This window comes from Perna viridis, chromosome 11 (assembly GCF_037379345.1).
Source record: "Perna viridis isolate PV_CMFRI_1.1 ecotype Kerala chromosome 11, ASM3737934v1, whole genome shotgun sequence".
NCBI classification, from domain to species: domain Eukaryota; kingdom Metazoa; phylum Mollusca; class Bivalvia; order Mytilida; family Mytilidae; genus Perna; species Perna viridis.
Genome location: NC_142455.1, coordinates 35,935,853 through 35,957,175, shown reverse-complemented (window position 1 = coordinate 35,957,175; position 21,323 = coordinate 35,935,853). Strand labels below are relative to the sequence as shown.

Genomic DNA, 21,323 nt, shown 5'->3' with positions numbered 1-21,323 from the left:
TACAGCTGACACTTCCTCTGTTGTTGTTAAAAATGAGAGGTGGTATTGAGCAAGTTTCATTTTGAGATGTAGTTTCCTGTGTTTGTATTGTGTTATCCTCTAGTTGGATCATTTAAATAATATACATATTATTAAAGTGTTTCATTAGATGATTTTTCTAATGGGGGAAGCCCACTTTTCTATCTGTATTTGATGAATATAGTCAGAAGTGACTCAAGTCTATATTTCTTCTAATTGTCCAGCATCTCATTACTTTAATTAAACTTGAAACATATATAGTCACCACATAGTTATTCAGTTTTATAACCAGTTATAATAGAGTATTTCCTTTTCCGTCCCATTAATGTATAAGCCAATTTATCCAGTCTTTGATCTTAAGTTATGTACATGTAATATTCTGGGTGTTTTTAGTTATGTATCAATATTCTTAGTTTTCGTTTAAGGGAAAGAGGAAAGAAATGGATGCAATATGATTGGCCATGATTGCAGTGGGAAATAACTAGGAATGTTACTGTAAACTTGATTTGCATATTCATACAGTTGTTTGGGAAAGATTTCATCTTAATATCTCCATACTAAAAACCATGACATACTTTTCAAATGGTAACAGGGTATTTGCTAACTCCTTCTAATTCTTATCAATTAATTGAGATATTGCACAGGTTCCTGAAAATCCATTAAGTTTTTTTTTCTGCTGAGATGATTCATAAAGTTCTGTGAAGGAATGTAACCTTGACCTTATAAACACAACAGTTAATAGCTTGTTCCTATGAGGTGTGTTGTTAACAGATTGTCTTCTATTGACCTCTGAGAATGGTCACATGATTTCTTACAATGTTGGTACCAGTTCTGGTTTCAGTGAACAATATTTAGTCTCGAATATTTTTGCGATCAAAGAAATGGATCTCATATGAAGTCATCAGTGGCTCTAGAATTTCTCAAGAATTTACCATGATGCAAATAAATGTCTATGAGTTTCTTTGGGCTCTTGGGTGTCATGAAAGTTACAGATGACTAACAATCCAAAGTGCAGTACTACACATAGCATCATGATTAAAATGCATCAATTTATATAACTTAATCTTTCCACTGCCATACTTTAAAGTTGATTCATAAAACACCTTTTATATAATTTCCCACAAATCTCGATTTAGTTACATAACCAACTATATTGTTTCTTTGATGTAGAACAGAGCCGGTGGTGTAACCAAATACCACATGTGCATGCTGCACCAAGGTTGTGAGAGATTTCACAAACTTGTAGAGAATGTTGGTCTTAAATGATATGAATGTTTTGTTTTTTAAAGATTTATTGTCAACATGACAGGGAATTTTGGGAATTTCTCTCTCAGGATAGAATTATATTTCCTAAGACTTCTAGCCAAAGACACATTATACATTCATCAACTCGACTGATGAAAGTCAAGTCTGTGTCTTGTAACTACGGAACATCTTTATTGATGTAAATCATTCTTAAAAGCTCCTGTGTTTATTGGCTGATGATATCATGTAATATTTTTTTTCTTTACTCATTAGATGTAAAATAATAACAAAATAGAACTTAGAATTATAGTAGTAGTCCATTTCTACAAGAAACATAAAATTATCGGAATAGTATCACATTTCTACAAGACATGTAATCTTAATTACTAGAAACCGTCCTTTTCGTCCTGTCCTTTTCTTACTGTCCTTTCCAACCGATTGTAATCTTTTTATTTTGACGTAAGAAAGTTGTGGCCGGATTTACACACACTTACATGGATGATTCACAACAGGTTGTTGATTTGGTACAGTGTTCAAGTGTGTAATCATCTTTCATATAGTCATATCCTATAGTCAACTCAATCCTTGATGGTTTTTGGAGATTACATGAGATTGGATGCTAATTTTGTCAGTAGTTAAATATTTCATGTAAGTATTGCCAATTTGTTATATATTTGGAAAAAGTATAAAAGGAAAATATAAATGGATGCTTTTAGATCTGATGGCGCAGGTTGGTTGAGAATTGAACTGATTATTGATTCAATATATTACTCTAGTGATAAATAGTTCTGTATTTTCATAACATCTCATAAAATGTTCAGTTATCTTTTTTACTTTTGCTTAGTAAAAACATGTGCTGCTTGTGTCAATTGACCAGCTTATATCTCCTTAAGTGTCTGCAGACTGTTGCTTCTGTGTGCCTGCACATTAAAAATCTGCCTCAGTGTTTTGGACTAGTACATAGGAGGGTTTTGCCCTAAAATACAAGAAATATCTGCTACAGGATGTTAAACTATAATCAATCAATCAATCTCTAACTTTCTGTTTTCTTTCCTTCTTTTCCTTTTATTACTTTTTAATTACCTGGAAGTAAATAAAACGTGTTTTTCCTTGGACATAGCTCTCAACATTTCTCTAAGATCAAAGAAAACTAGAATCCAGAAGAGATGAGGTCTAATTTGTAAATATATTCAATTATCTATGTTTCTTCCTTGAATTGATGATAATGTTACAGATAGCCATCTTGATCTGCTGTTTGAGAGTATAGGTAAACACTTGTGTTTTATCTGTTCCCTCCAGTCTTATCATGGCCACTGCAGGTGAGGTTATCTAAATCCTGTTTTATTTTTTGCTTTAGCCTCTGGACATATGTGTACAAGGTGATGTTGTTGGCACCACTGTCAGTGAAAAAACTTTTCTTTGGCATGCAGGCATGTTTTTTGTGTATGTTCATTAGTAAATACCAAAATTTCCTCTCTGAGTATTTGTAATATTTTGGTTGGTATGGAGCAGTTTGATTGAAGAACCATAACAGTCATAAGGAAATTGAAAACCTGATAGTTTTATATCATTGACCACTTTGGTATTATGGTCTGATCAACCATTTCAATACATCTGTTTTATAAATAAGCTGCAGACTTTTTGCTGTTGACAGGGAACTTGTAACTGTTCCCTCTAACCTTGACCCTATACTAGACACATTGTCACTGTTAGAAAACCCCTTTAAGGTACCCCACCATCATATACACTTGTCAGGGTGACAGGATTGTCAATGTATTGGTCATTTTTTGACAGTGACCAGTCAAGTTATTTACAGTCAGGTTTTAATTGTTACTGGTCAGACATTTTCTCAGGGATATAATTTCTGTGAAAACAAGAAGTGAAAATCTCCTTCATTTTAATGTTTGGACAATTTAAATTTCTAGGGCATTAATTCTTCTAGATTGAAATTTTGTGGGTAAGACTGCTTTAACTTACTTGATAATAAATGCTTGAATATTTTTATTATGAAAGAATTCACATACTTTACTTTTGAAAAAGATTTCTTTGTTTATACCCTAGCTAAATCTTGTTTGTAAAACAGACAATATCAGATGTGTTTTTGTCTTTTGAAAATTCCAATTGCTATTAACTCGGTGAACAGATAGAATGCTGTTTGATATGGCTAGACAAAATTTGACACTCATATGGCAGGTTTTAAAAGATCAAGTAAATGTTAGTAAGAAGTCTCAAGTACTTTTTAAAATTCATACATAATGTATATTAATAGTTACTTGAAGGCTTCAGATAAAATATCATCCCATTATGGGAAATTACTGCCTGGTGTAACTAAATACCATCACACCACTATAATTCACAGATGAATGGGTGTTCACATTGCTTCAGACACTGACCTATGACCCTACTTTTAAGGACAGAGTCTGACTTTAATAAAACTGTCCATCAGTCTGGTCATTAGGGTGTTTGAAAGGCAGGCTTAGACAGATGGTCAGTCAAAGCATGTTTAAATGGGCTTAATCTTTATGCTGGGGAACTTTTGTCCTTAATTTTCAAGGTCAAAGGTTTGCTTTCCTGCAGATGCTGGTTTAATATTCATATTTAGGAAATTAAGCTGATAAAATTTGTTAAATCTGAATTCTATATAGTCATTTTTATTTTTTTTTTCATGGTAATAAAGATAAACCTGAATGTAATTAATGAATATTAGATGGTGTATAAACCCTATATCATTATAACCAACTGTAACTTCATAATTATAAAGAAATTATAATATCTCTAATTTCCATGGCTTCTTGTTCTCTTTGGCTTAAATCTTGTATCTTAAATCAGTTCAAGTTCATTATAATTGTATGATGGCTGTCAGAATGGCCTAAGGGATCTTGCTCATAATTAATGACTGTGGTTACAAAGTAATACAATGGGCATTTTATGGAAGCAGTTTTTTAATCACACAATTGAGTTCTATTTATAATTTACTGTATAACCTGTATTGCCTAGCAAGCCTAGTAAAAACCAATTCATCTATTACCAGCAGTAGTTCTGGCTGTGCTTTATTGGTAAGGAATATTGAATGTAAATCGCCTTGTAATAATATTTGTGTATAAATAACTAAATCGTGAATAAAGTTCTATTTTCTCAATCAATCGTTAGACAATGAGTCTGCAGTTCTTAATCAAATCGGATAATTGTTTTTGCAGTAAATATTAGTGAAAGAACAGCAGAAACCATGCAGATTTATAATTGTTTTGGAGATAATTTGTGGTGCATGCAGCGAATTAGCTGTGAACAACTTCCTATTACAATAGTGATTTTGTAGCGCTGTATGAAGACATTGATTCTTAGTAAAAACAGTTCTTTGTTTCTCAAAGATCTGATTCCAACTGTAAACAATGGTGTCTTCAGTCTCAAAGATCTGATTCCAACTGTAAACAATGGTGACTTCAGTTCATGGCATTAAGATCCACCTATCTTAGTTTTGACAATTATAACAATTATGTTACAGAAGCTTTCTGAGACATCATAATGGTTTGTTTGTATATCTTGGTGGGGTTTTAGAGATCATGGCTTGTCCATTAAAAGATAAATACAGAGTTCCTTTGTCAATGTATTGATTGATCATGTTTTTTGTATTTATAAAAGGCACACTGAGTTATATATAGATTGGATTCTGTGGCTTTCAAGAATAGGATTCTAATCCTCAACAAACTTAATGACCATGACCAAGAAGTCTGACCGATATAATCCCAAATACCTCAAGTTCAGAATATGTTTTAATTGTATTTGGCAGTGGCTAGTTTTACATAGAGCTATTGGCTCTTTGTACTTTCACAATGAGGGTTCTATGATGCCATCTTTCTATGATAAACCTATACATTTTTGCAGCCATGTATAATTGGTAGTGACGGAAGCCTTTCGTCTTGATAGTTACTAAAGCCATGTTGATCATGTTCTCTATGTTCTCTATGAACTAACCGATCAGAACATCAACCATCATATTGTTTGTATGGTTGTTTTTTCCTATTTATCACTAGTTTCAATTCATGGTTTATTTTGTGACATGTCATGGAACCCTCATTGGGAATAGTTTTTATATAATGTATAATATTACTTCCTTCTTCTGTAAGAGCATGATATATGGATTGTTTTGTTGACAAAAAAATGTTGCCATGTGTTTATCTGATGGGAGAATAAGTCAATGGAGTTATAGTACCACAGATGATGGACAGAACAATCTGGAAGGTGATAAATAACATCTCCTTCAAGTTGCCAGACCAGGTGTTGTGAGTTCATTCTTCACAGATACAAAGCAGGGTTTTAACCTAAGATTTTGGCTTGGTAGTCCACAGCTTGAATGTTGGTAGCCAATATGTATAGTTCTTTACAATCACATTAGAATTTTTTGTAGTCCACTCCAAATTTTACAGACAGTTGGTGTCTGCTGATCTCAAACCCTGCAAAAGTTTACCTGTAATAATATTGACCAGTCTGCTGTAATATACAAGGATGTGTCATACATCTTCACCATAAGCAGACCTCAGGAAGTAAGCTAGGATCCATTGCTTCATTCTCGGACTACAGATTGTCAAAGTAAGAACAAGTCAGTGACTTCAGGTACCGTGATATTTATGTCAGAAGACTAAGTACTAAGACAGCCAGAAGAATAGTCAATGATTTGATAATAAATCATCATTCATGTCATAACAACTTCTATCTATACAGCCGTTACTATGCCAGAGATCCTGCTGGTGTGTTTATCATTCTGATGGGATGATGTATACATCTAAGATGCCATTTCAGCACAGTTTGGGGGAACCTGTTCTTAATAGATAATGCTCTATGTTAACCAGTTACTTTATGTATTTTTAGAGATAGTAGGAAAAATTAATAACTTCATTGATATGAAAGATAAACAGGATCATTGACTGGATTCACTGAAAGTTAGCATTGTGAGGGTTTTAGCTTTACATGATAAGCTATGGTAACATAAATGTTCTGAATCTTGACCTTTTGTTTCTATGGATCCTTTAATTCAAAACTGTTGGGTAGTATTTGCGCATACTATATCTGCTTTTCATTAGGAAAATTCTTTTGTAACAACCTTGCTGAAGTATACGTTATGCATGCTTAGCATAAATCCCTCAGTTAAGACAGAGAAGGTCTGTTGGTTGTCTCAAGGCTCCATGTTCTAAACTGAGTTGAACCACATTTAATGTTTTTTTTTAAATCATGAGTATCTATGAAAGCTGCAGATACATTTTTACAGATCTATTGAACTCTATAGGTTGGCACTGAGTAGCAGATATTAAAGAAAAGTTGACCAGAATATAGGATATGTTGGTTAATTTAGCTTTCTGGTTTTGCTTTATTATATAACTATGTATGAAAGCAATTTGTCATTGTTGTCAGAAATTCTGTAGACTTGACGGAATACACAGAAAGCATTTCCAGTCACTTCCATATTCTATGAGAAAATGTCTGAGATTGATGACATCGATAGATGTGATGCTGAATTGACAAAACGGTTCGTTTTATGAGATAGGCTCTAGTTTTCCATGTTATCACTGAATTGAGAAAGTGGATAAGTTTGTAAGATTAGTAAAAATAGCACAAATCATTAAGTTCTTTATTTTATAGTCAGAATGATACAATCTTCGCTGGTAGTTAAAAGTGATAGATTTTCAGATAATTGCCATTTAGGATACATGTATCAGGTAGTCCATTTAGGATACATGTATCAGGTAGTCTCCTTTATAAAGAACAATTACCTCAATTCATACTTTTTAAAGAAATAATAAGTAATAACTCAGCAGAATATTGTGCAGAGGAATTTTTTAACATTTATCTTGTGAAAATGTCTCTAATGGTTTATTTAATGCCATCCTTGGCTGCAGACAAACAGAAAAAAATATTGGAAGAGAGTCAATGTACTTTCAGTAGGAATTCATGTTGCATAGAGAAAGGTACTGTTGTACCCTGGAACTTTGTTAATTTTACTACTAACGAATCTAGTGTTTGATATGTAAGGTACATTGGATACGATTCAATACGATTCGATTGAATATCATTTGATCACTGTAATCAAAGACATTATTGTATCATTAATGTAACTTTACAGTATCATTTTGAGGTAGCATATGTCGAGGTAAATCGATTAATGTACGAACATTGAGGAAACAATTACCAAGTGTTTACCTTGGAATGTAAGTTACAACATGGAGACTTTGAAGAGAGGGGGAATGTAGTAACTAACTCGTTCAGACAGAAGATGCTTTATCATTAGTGCTAACATAACCTATATATTGTTCTATAGTAGTTTAATTTATCTATAGGAGACAGTATGATACATGCTGGATCAATTCTTGTTCTGTGAGGATAGTATTGGGTAGGTGTTAATAACCACTCTCTTACTTTCTTCATTATTGAGTTAATTAATAGGAATTTTGATTGAGTTTAATCCCACCCAAAAATATCTTGATTTGGTCTGTACGAGTAGAGGAATAGAAACAGCATGAGAATTAGAGGTTTAGGAGGAGGTAGAAATAGGAGTATTAGAGGTTTAGGATGAGGTAGAAATAGGAGTATTAGAGATTTAGGAGATAAAAACAGGTTTAAAAGAAGGTAAAAATTGCAGAAGTATCAGATGTTTAGAATAAGGTAGAAACTAGGGGTATTAGTGGTTTATGAGGGGGTAAAAACAAGGGATTTAGAGATTAAGGGGAGGTGGAAACTGCAAGTGTATTAATAGTTTAATTGCAGGTAGAAACAATAGTATTAGGAGTTTCAGAGAAGGTAGAAATTGCAGGCATTTTAGAGGTAGAAAAAAAGGAGTGTTAGAGGTTTATGTTGAGGTAGAACCTCTGGAAGTACGAGTGACAAGGGAGGAGGTTAATTTACAGACTTTATCTGAGTATTTGTCTTAGGCAGACTTTCCAGAGGAAAGAAATTATTTTGCTTATGTTGTATAGTTTTTGTAATTATTTAAAAACAGTGTTTACTTCTATCCTTAATGAAATGTATGATTTTATTATGGCTTCCTCTGATGAAGGAAATACACTGGATAGAGGGTTATTTTTCTGTCATAAGAAATTTGCTCATTTTCTTCACCACTGCTAGAATATGAACATGTTCTTTGTATAATGACACCCTTTACTTCATTACTGTTTGTTAAAGGACCATAAAATATGGTGTTGTGACCTCACAGCCCCCAAGCTTTCTCTACACCCTTACCTGTAAATTATATACCTGACTTTACCTGGCACACCTTATATTAACATTCCTTTGATGTTTAATTACTTTGAGGTCAACAAAACAAACAGCTGTTTTGTGTTCCTCTTTAAGTAATTGTATTGCAGCAAAGAAAATGTGCTAAAAATTGTATTGCAAGATGCCATTTGCAGTTTTATTTCACGAAATAAAAAAAAAAACACTCCCATTTGAAGTTTGTCAATTTAGAATCATAAATAAAAGGTTCTGAGTAAAGAAAGATATTGGTAGAATATTTGTAAAATCAACATAGTTGTAATTGTCCAAGAATTATGACAGCCAGTTTAAATACCTGTCCTCCATAATTAAAAGTAGTTATTTAATGTCTATTTTCTTGAGATTTGTGTGGGCATGTCTATCATGTCACCTGTTTACACGGTTCTATATCTTATGTCAACGCTCCACTGTAGTAAAATACCGATCATTTCTTCAAGTGTCATTCAGGAGATACACGAATTTTAACCCGGTGAAAACATTTTTTCTTCGTCAGAATACGGTAAGTCTTTAGTATGGTTTAAATATATATTAATAAGGTATTTGTTAAAAACATTTAAATGATTTATGAATGAGGAGAAAAATCATTTTGTACTGAAAAGCTTCGTGATTAAGACAGTTTGAAAAAGTAAAAAAACATGAAATTTCAATTACGCTTTAAATTCAAAAGTGGGGATTGGCATTTAAAAATTCCTATTTATTAATGTTTGTTTATTTATTTTATGTAATAGAGACATTTTGTACTTGTTTATATGAAGTTTGGCACGTAATGACTGAAAGTTTATACAGCCATACATACTGATGGTCAAAATTAAATGACCAGGGTTTGGGAAACCAGTTTGGAACTAGTTAAATTCAGATTTTAACAAAATATTGACTTTACCTTCTTAGATTAACTAATCCTTACTACAAATTATCTTGGTGTAAACAACCTTTTACCATTTTACATAAGGTCTTAGACATATTTGTTTAATTATAAATAAATCTGTATTTTATAAAATTGATCAGATCTGGTTGATGGCTAGTATGGTCAGTGTTTAGACTTGTTCACATGAATAAATTGTTAGATAATTTTCTATGTCTGATAATAATAATAGTGGCATAATCATATTTCTTCCATACTTGAAATAAGTGGAATTGTCACATGTTGTAATGAGAGAAATGTGTTTTAAATCCAGAGAAAAAGATTCAAAATTTGTTTTAAATGGAGTGTATCTTTAAGAAATCGTAACTTGCACTTTAAACAAAAATATTCCAGACTTCACTAACTCTATCAGGTTTTGAGTGGTTGCATAATGTAGCGAAACAAATTTAGAGCAATTTATTAGAGTCATCGTGTTATGCTTCAAACTTCAAGTTAATTTAAATTTTCAATGGGTATAATTTTGCAGGGGTGTGTAACTACTCAGACATGCTTATGCTATCTATATGGCTTTATTTGCTTGAGTTATTGATAAATTTCATAGCTTTATACCTTGGAAGAAGAGCATTTCATATTTGGTTTGTTTACCTTACTTCTAATTTGATATTGGCTTTCTGGAACATTTTAGTATCTAGGTATGTTAATTGGGAGAATTCAAAGGCCCTATAAATCCAAAAGTATTTTTAATCAAATTTTGCCCACTTCTGTGGTATTTATACCAAATTCAGTACTATCACTATTACACAATTGTATAATGCTGTAATCCTTGTCAAATACTTGTGCCGTTGTGACACAGTTGAACCTGCATATATTTCTACTTAGATCTTAGCTGTATGATCCAATTCTGAAGGATTTGAACAGAAGTCATTTTTGTTGTGAAGATTTTGGCAAATCAGATCTTGACAATAGTTTATCATAAGGTTAATCCTGTAATGTTTGGAAATGACTGTGTCAATATGAATTCTTATTCCTCCCGCAAGGAAATTTAATAACGGCTATTTGTAAATCACAGTAGATAATGTAACTAAATAGAAACAGATAGTTTTCAGCTGTCATACTGTACAACCCTTTGGGTTTGATCAAGAAAATCAGAAAATTGTGAGTTAGAAAATTGCGTTCAATAGGTCGAATTTGTTCTGAGTATAAGTCAACAATGGGTCTTTTGTGTCCAATGTCTGACAAGTACACTTCTTTTGCACCTTTATTTGGAAAAATATGAAGTTTAGTGAATTGGTTTTTAAGATAAACATTAGTTTTTTTAAATTACTTTGATTGTATTTATAAATGTCAAGTGGGTTGGGCATTTGTTTGGATATCTGACACTTTGATTTTTTTGCGAAGTATAATAGATTTATAGTACTTGGTTTGTTATGAAGTTTTTTTTTATCCTCCATGATTTAACTCCTAGCTTTTCTCTGCTTAATCCATCATTAAATATATACAATTTATGATGTCTGGGGGCTCTCTATCTAAATAAAATGAACTGTTCTCAATAGGTATATCTGTCAATATGTCTTCCCTTCTCCTCAAGACCTTACTTGAATAAATACTTCATTTTATTGTCTGTAGAGAAAAGGTTTTGGACATGTTTCACTCCCTTGTTTTCCTGCCTCACTTAGCATAGGTAAGAAAAGTTTTCATTGACTCTAAAACTTTTTCATTCCAATTTTGATTCTGTTTACATTTTAGCCTGTTTTGTTTTAATTGATTATTTTTGTTTTTCCAGGTCAGTGTTGTAAACAATTTAAATTCTGCAAATTATCATAGTACTACAATGATTTGGCATTTATGCATACCTCAATAGCAGGTTCCTTCTTTTCCCTGTCCCCTGATCCCCCTCTGGTGATCTCTACCACTTGAGTTACAGGTGACTCTAGTGGAGAGCTCCCCTGTCCCCTGATACCCCTCTGGTGATCTATACCACTTGAGTTACAGGTGACTCTAGTGGCAGAATAAATTTCTGGAGAGCTCATCTGTCTTCAGTTGTTTACATGTAAAGGTAATTAAAAGAAACTGATGAATTGGTTCCCTGTATATTTATGGAATGGCATAATGCCAGGAGGGTTTATACTATTGTGCAGATAATTTACATCTTTATTGACAATATTTGAATTTAAAACAAGTGTAATAAAACCTATAATAACGTGTTTAGATGTTGGCATATTAGCAGCTTTGTAGAATGACTTAATTGATGTTTTATTATCCAGACAATTACCAGGTTCTTCTTCATTTGTTTGGACGTTTCTTATGTTTATCTTGTGTGTCTCCTGGTTGGAATGCAGAGTTGAAAAAGTTTTTTCAAATATTTAAGTTCACTTTTGTTACAGTAAGAGTAATCAAGGGAACCAAGGTTATAGCAGTAATCAAAAGAATGTAATCCAGGGACAAAGACCAGACATGGAAATTAGACATATGCAACAAAGAACATAAAGTAACTAAAATCATACATGCAAAATAACAAAAGCAAATGAGCAACTCAGACTCCACTAAAAACTGGGAGCATGGCCCAGGTGCACCGGTAGGGTAAGCATCCTCTGCTTTTCTAGAAACACCCACCGAGTTGCTCATAAAAAGTCAAGTTGGGGGTAGACAAACGCGGAAAGGAAAACTATGACCCGTTGAATAAATCAGTTTTCATGGTGCAGATAGATACACCATAACGATCCACGAGTTCATGTGTAAACTGATTTCTTTTTGCAGATACTCAACTCCATGTCTTTTGAAAATTTTTACTTTTGCAACTAAAACTAAAGGTGTAACAGGGTTCCATATGAAGGAACTTATTTGCAGTGATTTATTTTCTCATTTTTATCTTGCTAGCGAAATTAGCGAAAATAAATCACTTGTGAAAATTGGTTTACCGTTTGTACTTCTGTATAGACCTGAGTCATTGACCATAGGATACATGTACATGTATGTCTCATGTCCTTGTTCATAAATAGAACCTGTCTTTCTACATGTATACAATAACTCTCATATGATACTTCATGTCTTAAGTATACTTACCATCTCACTGTGTGGCCAATAACGTTCAATGGATACAATTTCATCTTAGTAAGTATCTAAAAGTTGAATGTTATCTATATGTGAAATTCAATAGTTTTTAATTTAATTATCTTTGTTTTGTGGTTGAATTGGATGCAGCAGCCATGGTAATTAACATGTATCCTGTTTAATGTACAATAAATACTTTTATCAATGATTTTCTTGAATTCTTATATCGATCAAGGCAGAACCAATAATTAGTATAATAGTCATAACCATAAATAAAAAATTCTCGAAATCTAATAAATAGCCTACAGAGACATTTCTAGAGTATATTCTGTCAAATAGAAACGAATCTGAGGACAAAGTGAGGAAGAGGGTAATATAACATGGACATTGAAAGACTGAAAAGATCAGTCATTCTTGGATTGCATTAAATTGGAAAAATAAGCAGATAATTTTTATCATCTCTCTAAAGATTTCTTCAGTCACAAAGCCATTAGCAATTATCTACAGCCTGCGAAGCTCATTACAGAGATCAGTTTGATAGTGTAGGTTAATATACAAAACAGCTCTGTAACAGGCAAAAATGTTTTTTAGGAATCATGTAATGATGATAGCTTTTTGACACTTGATACGATTCATTTTTGTTCCACGATTGCTTAATTTAGATATCAAAGGAAATTGTGGTTTCTCTGCTGAAGCCTGCATGTACTTTGTAATGTAAGAAGTGGGTGTTAAAAACGATGAGAAAATCTAAATCGTCTTTTTAACACACAGCTGAGCAAGAGTAGAAAGATGAAGCGATGAGATGAATTAGGGATATTTCTTGCATGTTTAAGTACCACGGCTAAAAACATTAAAGCAAGGCCAAGTAGGAGAACTCAATTCCACTGTGATTACATAATCTCTAAAATTTATCAGGGTCATATTTTTCCAAAATCGTTAGAAAATGATGGGTGGATCATTGAATGAGTGGTATACATCAGAAGTTTTCTTTTTGTTACTCCTACAAGTGTCAATGTTTTACATGTATATATATAGATACACCAACCTTGTGATGTAAAATGTCAAATTAATGTCTTATTTGGTCATAGATCACCTGTCATAAATAGGTTAAATATGTACTACCAACCTGTATATGTTACCACTAAGTAATAGGTAGGCTTGTACCCATTAATATGTTTATACATCCACTCTGGGACGAAGAATGTTTCTCTAGTTAGATGTAACTTTATTTTTTCATAAAAAAAACTCACTTGTTATACCCCCCACAAACAAAGTTAATTGAAAATTATAATAAAAATAAATGTGTAGTACCATATCACATCATATCATACATTTATCAATGGTAAATTAAGGTGAGTTTGTTAGGTCATATGGGAAGGTTTCTAATTAAAATCTAAAAAGTTTGTTTCAAATGAGGTTCTGTAGAAATTTAATGCAGATTTGCAAAACTATAAAATTCTGTTCTATTGGTACTAGAATACCATTAGGTAATGTGGTTAGTTCAAAGGTCACTGTAGCTTGTCATATCAGAGAAATGTTATACCAAGATTTCTTTTAATTATTAGTCATAATCATACTGAAATAATGCTGAATACAATATCAATATTACAGCTCTTTCTCTCTACTAAATAAATAGTGGATAAAAAATCAGTCATTCACAGACTATTCATAGAATGTAATTGTATAATGAAGACACTTTCACATTATAAGAGTTCATTGTCACCATTTATAGTTATTGATTCTGGGGATTTTTTTTCCCATTTTAATTTCTATTATTTTATGTTATAAACGTCTCTATATAGAATTCTACAACCTTGCACCATTCATCATCCAATTAAACGAGAAAAATACCAGTACCTGTCTTACCTTGGTAATTGTACAATTCTGATCAATTCACTGCCTATTTTTAAATGGAATTTATTTTTTCAATGACTTAAAGAATAATCTTATTTACCAGATAGCAATGCCTTACTTTGTGGTGTTTAGTAAGATTAGTCAAGTAATCACGGAGATCTTGAATCAATGACCTTAATATTCTCTGGCCGTTGTAATTATTAAACCTAACACTTTTGATCGTAGTGGTGTTACAGATATATGTTGTAACTTAAATGGAAGATTTTAAGTAGTAGTGCGACATTTTTAAATACATCCTTTACATCTTGTGGTTAGTGGAGCGGAGTTAGGTCATCAAAATAGTTGAGAATCTTATACACATTTTATATAGCATTGATTTCACCTACGGAGGGAGTGTCTTATACAAAATTTAACAGGTGTTTTTCTTCCTTTCGATACAAGTAAGTCTATTTTTCTACATTTGACTTTCATTGTGAAATATTACTGTTAATATATGTAATTTTTTGTATCAATGAATCAGAAAGTTGATTATTGAGTTTTTTGCATAAATGTTTACAATGTAACAGCCGAAGTTTATTAACAGTTGTTCGTCTGCCCAGAGGGAAATGAATTTTCTATAGTAAATGGGACCAACTGAATATTTGGTTGTTAAAGCTACAATTTTATTTTTTGCTTTTAGCTTTTTGTATTTTTGCTGGATTAAAATAATTGAATTAAAAGCACTTTAGTTGTTTTTTTTCTGGAAAATTTTGTTACATATAAAACTTAGTTCCTGATTCTTCAGGATTCCTCACATTGTCTTATAGAAATATAGTTTGGCTAACTATACTCAGGTAAACTTGTTACATTTCACTATATCTGAATCACTGTTGCATTGATATGAAACAAGAATTACAATTTAATACACCCAAATGTGTAGGTTGGGGACCATTTTACACCATACAAACAATTCAACTCCTTTAGGAAAAATTTATCAAATTCAAAATGTCATATTTTTCTGTGATAAAAGACAGTTTTGTCAGTGAGATTTGTAAAGCAGTGTAAATCTCGCCTTATCAGAGAATATGAACAACATAAATATTTAGGTCAAACAATTTAATGTATATGGGCTTTAAGAGTCATAAAGGGTCTTAAGATTTATTTACACGGTAAGGTCTAGGCTCGGTTAAATTATTTTGGGGCTGGTGGAAGAAAAATTTATGATTTTATATCTATATTATTCCTCTACTGAAGACCTCTGGCGCCGAACTGTAAATTTTTCGACTCATCATATTTTAAAGAAGATTTGTTAATATATATTTTTTTCATATTTTCTGATAAGGGAGACCTACTTACTTAAAAAAAGTAATTTTGGATGACACTTTGTTTTCCGATATGATGTTTAAATGTCATGTACAAGTAGAATATTTGTCCATGTATGGTTCTATAGTAGATATTAGGTCACGCTGGTGTTGAGACGACAAGCATTTCTATTGAGATTGAAGATGTTTTGGGAGTGTATTTTACTTTTTGCATTCACATTAATATGATACATTGAGCATGTTATCAAGTTGTGTATAAAGCTTCAACAACCAGTTGGTTTGAATATATATATATAATTTTTTTTAAAACTAGGACCTGTTCTCATACTTTTGTATGTTGAATCTTACATATTAGTCATGTTGATTGCTTGTTTCCAGGATAAAGCCAACAATAGCCTATCTGGTCAATGGACAAGCAGTGATTTATATGAACCTGTGTGAAACTAATTGCTAATGAATTCAGAAACAAACATAAAACTTAACTGCAAGCTGAGACTATGGCCATAAAATGGCTCATTGAGAAATCAGCCAATATAAAACTGAATGGTTTTCCATTATAAAGCCCCCAATCAGGACGTAATGCAAATGATTATAAACAATTGTCTGTAGCATTATGTTCCAGTTATAATCAAGTTATTGATGAGGTTTTGTGGTATTTAGCTGTCAAAGTTTTGACAAGGTATTAAACTGTCAGCAGCCATCATGTCCAATGAAAAACTAATTCTCTACATAGTTGGAGATAATTGTACTATTAACTCCATATAGGTCAGTCTCTATTCTGGTTCTTGGCTTCTCATACAAGGTATGTGGATTTGGATTATTTTATGTCAATCTTTTATTTGATTTGAAATCTTCCAAGAATATTTTGATAATTTGTTTATGTAACATTTAACTATCATTAAAGTTACATATATTTCATTGTCAAAACACTATGAATAATGAGGTCAGACTGATCTATAATTGATTTGTTTTTATTTTATGGAATATAGATGATTTCTGAACCAAAACTTTGACATATGCATTGTCCTATACAAACGTTTACATTCTTCCTACCATAACACACTTTCCACAATGTACAACTGTTTATACTTTAGTAGTACTTTGGCTTTTTTTTATCATTATGATACATGTACATGTGAATTGGCAAGGAAATCTATTCATCTGAAGAGAGAGTAGTTATTCTTATATTGCATTGAGTACTTATTGATTAGATACACTAATTGCAAAAAAACAAATTTGATGGTGGGTTAATATGTTTGTAATGGTATTAAGGTCCTTCCTAGGAAGGGGGTACTAAAACAGTTCTATCTGTAATTAATTACACCTGTTGTGGTTCAGTCATTTATGATTTTGTGCTGAAATACAAGTTTTCTTTTTTTTTTTTTTTAAATATATTGTGTTGAAAGAATGAAGTTTTTATAATCTTATGTAATGGTTTTATATTTTTAAATAAAGTGTTTCTGTTTTGTGTAGAGTTCTATGAAGTGGGAGAAATAGAAAGAAATATTGGCATTGATAAATGACATGTTTATAAAGAGAAGTGCAATTTCCCTTTCTTATGTAAAATTTTTATGTTTGAGAAAATCTGGTACTTGGATGAGAAAAAGTCAATAAAAGGTCTCCATAGATGTACACTGATTAGACATGTTATTGAATATGCAAATAAACGCATGAAGAACAATTTAATTGCAAATCACAAGAGTTGGTTGACATTACTGTAAGCGACGGTAGGACCCGTGATCAGCTTTTTGGATGGTTAATTATGGCATTGGTAATCGTCCTCGTCGCTGATCACAAATTATTGTAATAGAACGTTTAACTGAGTTGGTTTTCTATGGCATTGCCTAGCCAAGCTTGTAATAGGGTGAAATTGCTATTCATTATTTTACTTGCATCCAATGCTTGTCAAAATTGGGAGACAAATTTAATAACAAAAAGTGAAATCAATTCTGAAAAAAATTGCCTTGAAATGACTGTTCATTGCTTTGAAAGGTCATGATTTGATAGATATGATCTTGTATGAAGCTTTATTATAAATTACTCCCTTCATATTACCATACATACAGTGGATGTTTGAATTCCATAACTACATGTGCTAATATGTAAATAATTACTGGAATAAAAGTACTGACCAAGAATATCCTATGTCTTGTTGAGCTCCAGTTATTTATGAAGTTGTTAAAAATTTAAAGTTGATACCATGAATTATAATTAAGAATTTATCTCTGTTAATTACAGTTAACCTTACTTCATCTGACCTGCTATTTTAAGTTAATTAAATCGGTGAAGGTAACTTGGTTGATTAAATGTAAGTAAATGAATTGATATGCAAACACTTGACATTTTGTGGTGTGATTTTTTAGCTTTAGTTTGATCTTTTAATCAGATTATCATAATTTTGCCTTTGAAGTTACCTTTGTACCTGTGACTTACCTTGTGTATACATTACCTGTGTAATCGACTTGTACTTTATCAACATTTTCTCTAAGGCCAAACTGGTATAGGATTTTTGTCTCTGATCTTGAAGAAAGAATGAATGAAAACACCTGTTTGATCCATTGAACTAAGTATTTTTTGTTAGGCTATTTGTTTTAATGTATATGCTATAGGTTAGAATGAGCTGTTGACTTGTACACATTTATTTCTTCACCTTACAGCTTTGTTAAGCCTGGTAGGACATTGCAATCTTTTGTTGGTATATCAGATTAAGTTACATTTATATCATTTTTGTTGGGGTGTTGTCATGTTTGGACCACAGGTCTTATTATTTTTTATAGAGCTGACAGGGTTTTGAACTTTAAGCCTGGAATGACTTGTTGCTATAACTGATAGTATCAAATATGCATTCAAGCTTTCTGCTTAATATATTTTTTTGTAAAAGCCATGATATTCAACAAGTTTTCTTATTCTTTACAGACCTACACACCTCGCAGCATGCCTGCGGCAAGTCCAAACACCACCAGTAGTCAAAGCAGCACACAGAGTGGAGGGCCTAATGACCTCAGTAAAACCAACCTGTATATACGGGGACTGAATCCTAACACCACAGATAAAGACTTAGTTAATTTATGTAATCCGTAAGTATCTTAAATTTGTTGACATTCTTTTAGAAAGGGGCCAATGTTACAAATCAAAAAATGTATTTTTTTATATGGTGCTGTTAGTCAGTACATGGCTAATAACAGTAATGTCTCCCTCCATTTTGGTGGGAATACATATTTGCCCTGTCCTTCTGTCTGTCTGTCCATCACAATTCTTGAGAAGCTAAGTCATCCATCTTCATGGAACTTTGTAGGTCGCTAAGACTTTATATGCAAGTATGTGCATATTTTAGGAATTTATGACCCATTGATTTTTGTTGGAGTTATACACCTTTGAACTTTGGAATGGAGAATCATGCATTGTTTTAGGCAAAAGCAAAATTAAATTAATGTTAATAAGTTTCTTTGCTTTCAATTGTCCTTTTATGATGGTAACCCAAAGAAAACAAAATTGTGTTGTTTGGATGGTGAGGAAAAGTACATTAATTACTGGACGCTGCCTTCATCATACATGCAAAAGATCTACCAGCAGAATGCACTGTGGCAACACAATCATATGAAACTTCTGTCTGATTAATTCTCATGCTCCTGCATACTTTTTATAATGAAGCAATTAATCACAAGAGGCCATTATAGAAACACATACATTTCTAACTACCATCTCTCTATTTGAATCCTCAAGGACTATCTATCCAATTATAGATTACATTCGATGGTAGTTACAGAAATAATTATGATTCAAAAGAATGAAATAATTGAACAGTTTAAGAATTATGTAATATCTTGTTTCTTTATTAAGCTTTTTGACATTGGCTGTAAAATTACTGTAGATGTTCCTAACTGTTGATTCACTGAAGCCTTGGATTGTCGTTACTCAATGCTTGATGAGTGTTGTATCTTTCTGCCATTAGTCAATGCTTGATCATCATGTTCTGCTCACAAGATGAGTGTTGTATCTTCTGCAACCAGTATTTTCCATTTCTCTTGTCAAATAAATCCTTAGAAATGTCACATTACTTTCCGTTTGTTTGGAAAATCCATTTCTACTTGCATGTGACGGAACTTCCATAGCAACTGTCATAGTAAATGTGTTTTGTTTAGTAATTGTAATAAAAGACAAGGAGAAAAGTACATCACTTATAGTGCTAAATGACACTAGTTGCTTTCCAAAGAGAAATAATATTCACTTCAAGGTCTTCTTTTTCTTCTTTTATTTAAGGAGCTTTAAAACCAGAACTCTTAATTTAAGTACTTTTAAAACCTAATGCATTGATATCAGTTCAAATTGATAGTCAATACTGAATAGTGTGAATGCTAGTTTTCTTTAAATCTGAGAGAATTCAGTTGTTTATATTTACTTTATTTATAAAGCTATTGGATTTATGGAATTGAAGATAACACAAAATGTCTTGTCACTTTTAGCCATCAATAAAAAAAATATTGTTCTGTAAATGTAGAGCACCATATTGATCATTATATATCTATAATGTCCTAATATATGATGTCTCTGTTGGGATACTGATCCATTATAATACAGGATGCCTATCATCAATGTATGTTATTACAGATTAAAACAACCTCCCCATGACTGTATAATGGAGTAATATGTAGATGTAAAAAGTCTATTATTACTGATGATGTGATGGCCCCATCGACTCTATAATGGAATTGATATGTTTCAGCCAGTATCTAGTTCTCATGTGAGGTTTTATTGTTTGAATGGCTAATTTATTTTATATGGTACTTCATTTAATGGAGGGTTATCATTGTTAATTTTATCTGTGTTTCTTTGAAAGTAACATCTACCCATTTGTCTGATATATGTTTTATATGTATGTCCCAGTCTGCTCATTGGATCTTGATAGCAAATTGAGACAAAACATATTTTTGGAGGAGAGGGCAGTGTAACATGTAAAGAAAATTAAATCTCTCCTGTGTATAATCTGAAGATGATATAAAACAGATCTAAAACCTACTTTTTAGTGTACAAATTTATTGGATAATAAAAAGATTAATTTCTGATGAAGTGCACATACATGACATCTACTATAAATGTTTGATATCTGTTCGATGATCATGAAGATTCTTCTCTCCACAGCAGGAAAAAAATCTGACCCAGAAAAAAACTCAATAAAAGATATTTTGTTGAGTTGAACAGGTGAATAAAAAATGGGATAATGAATGAATTCAGTCACTATTGATACAACAGATATGGCAGCAGTCCTGCCATATTGATATCATAACATCAGAAATATGATTTGATCTCAGTGATTAAAATTAGTGCCTGTTTTAACACAGGAAGTTGTCCATGTTATGATCGCACTAAGGAACTTCTGCATCCTGTTTCTACTTATGTTACAACTTCTAATTTATTGAGAAACAATTGTTGAGGCCCAAGAAAGGATAGTTTTAAATGTTTTTTGGGCGAAATCATGCATTTCTCTTTATAGTTTCATCAAAATGATAAAACTCCAATTTGTCAGTAAAAGTCCATTCAGTCTAAGGGATTTACATATTATCTTCAGTTTAATTTTAAAGGTATATTTGGAGTTGTAGGAGGGTATTAATGACTTCTAGACTCTAAGATGTCAAAGAATTTTAAGTCAATGGTCTCTTGATAGTGGGTATTTACTTATTGCCAGAATACCAGGACTATCACCATTACTAAGGTCTATAATCAGTCACCCTTTG

General features: G+C 32.0%; 1 protein-coding gene across 13 annotated transcripts in view; it reads left to right on the top strand.

The window, feature by feature from the left end:
- The window catches only part of LOC148603917 (RNA-binding motif, single-stranded-interacting protein 3-like), a 152,915-nt gene that overhangs the window by 100,028 nt on the left and 31,564 nt on the right, over positions 1-21,323 (top strand). For all 13 annotated transcript variants that reach the window (XM_088553422.1, XM_088553420.1, XM_088553418.1 and 10 more), the window contains one exon: positions 18,508-18,668. In XM_088553422.1, coding sequence (XP_088409548.1) covers positions 18,508-18,668 — 161 coding nt within the window. The remainder of the gene's footprint in view (positions 1-18,507; positions 18,669-21,323) is intronic.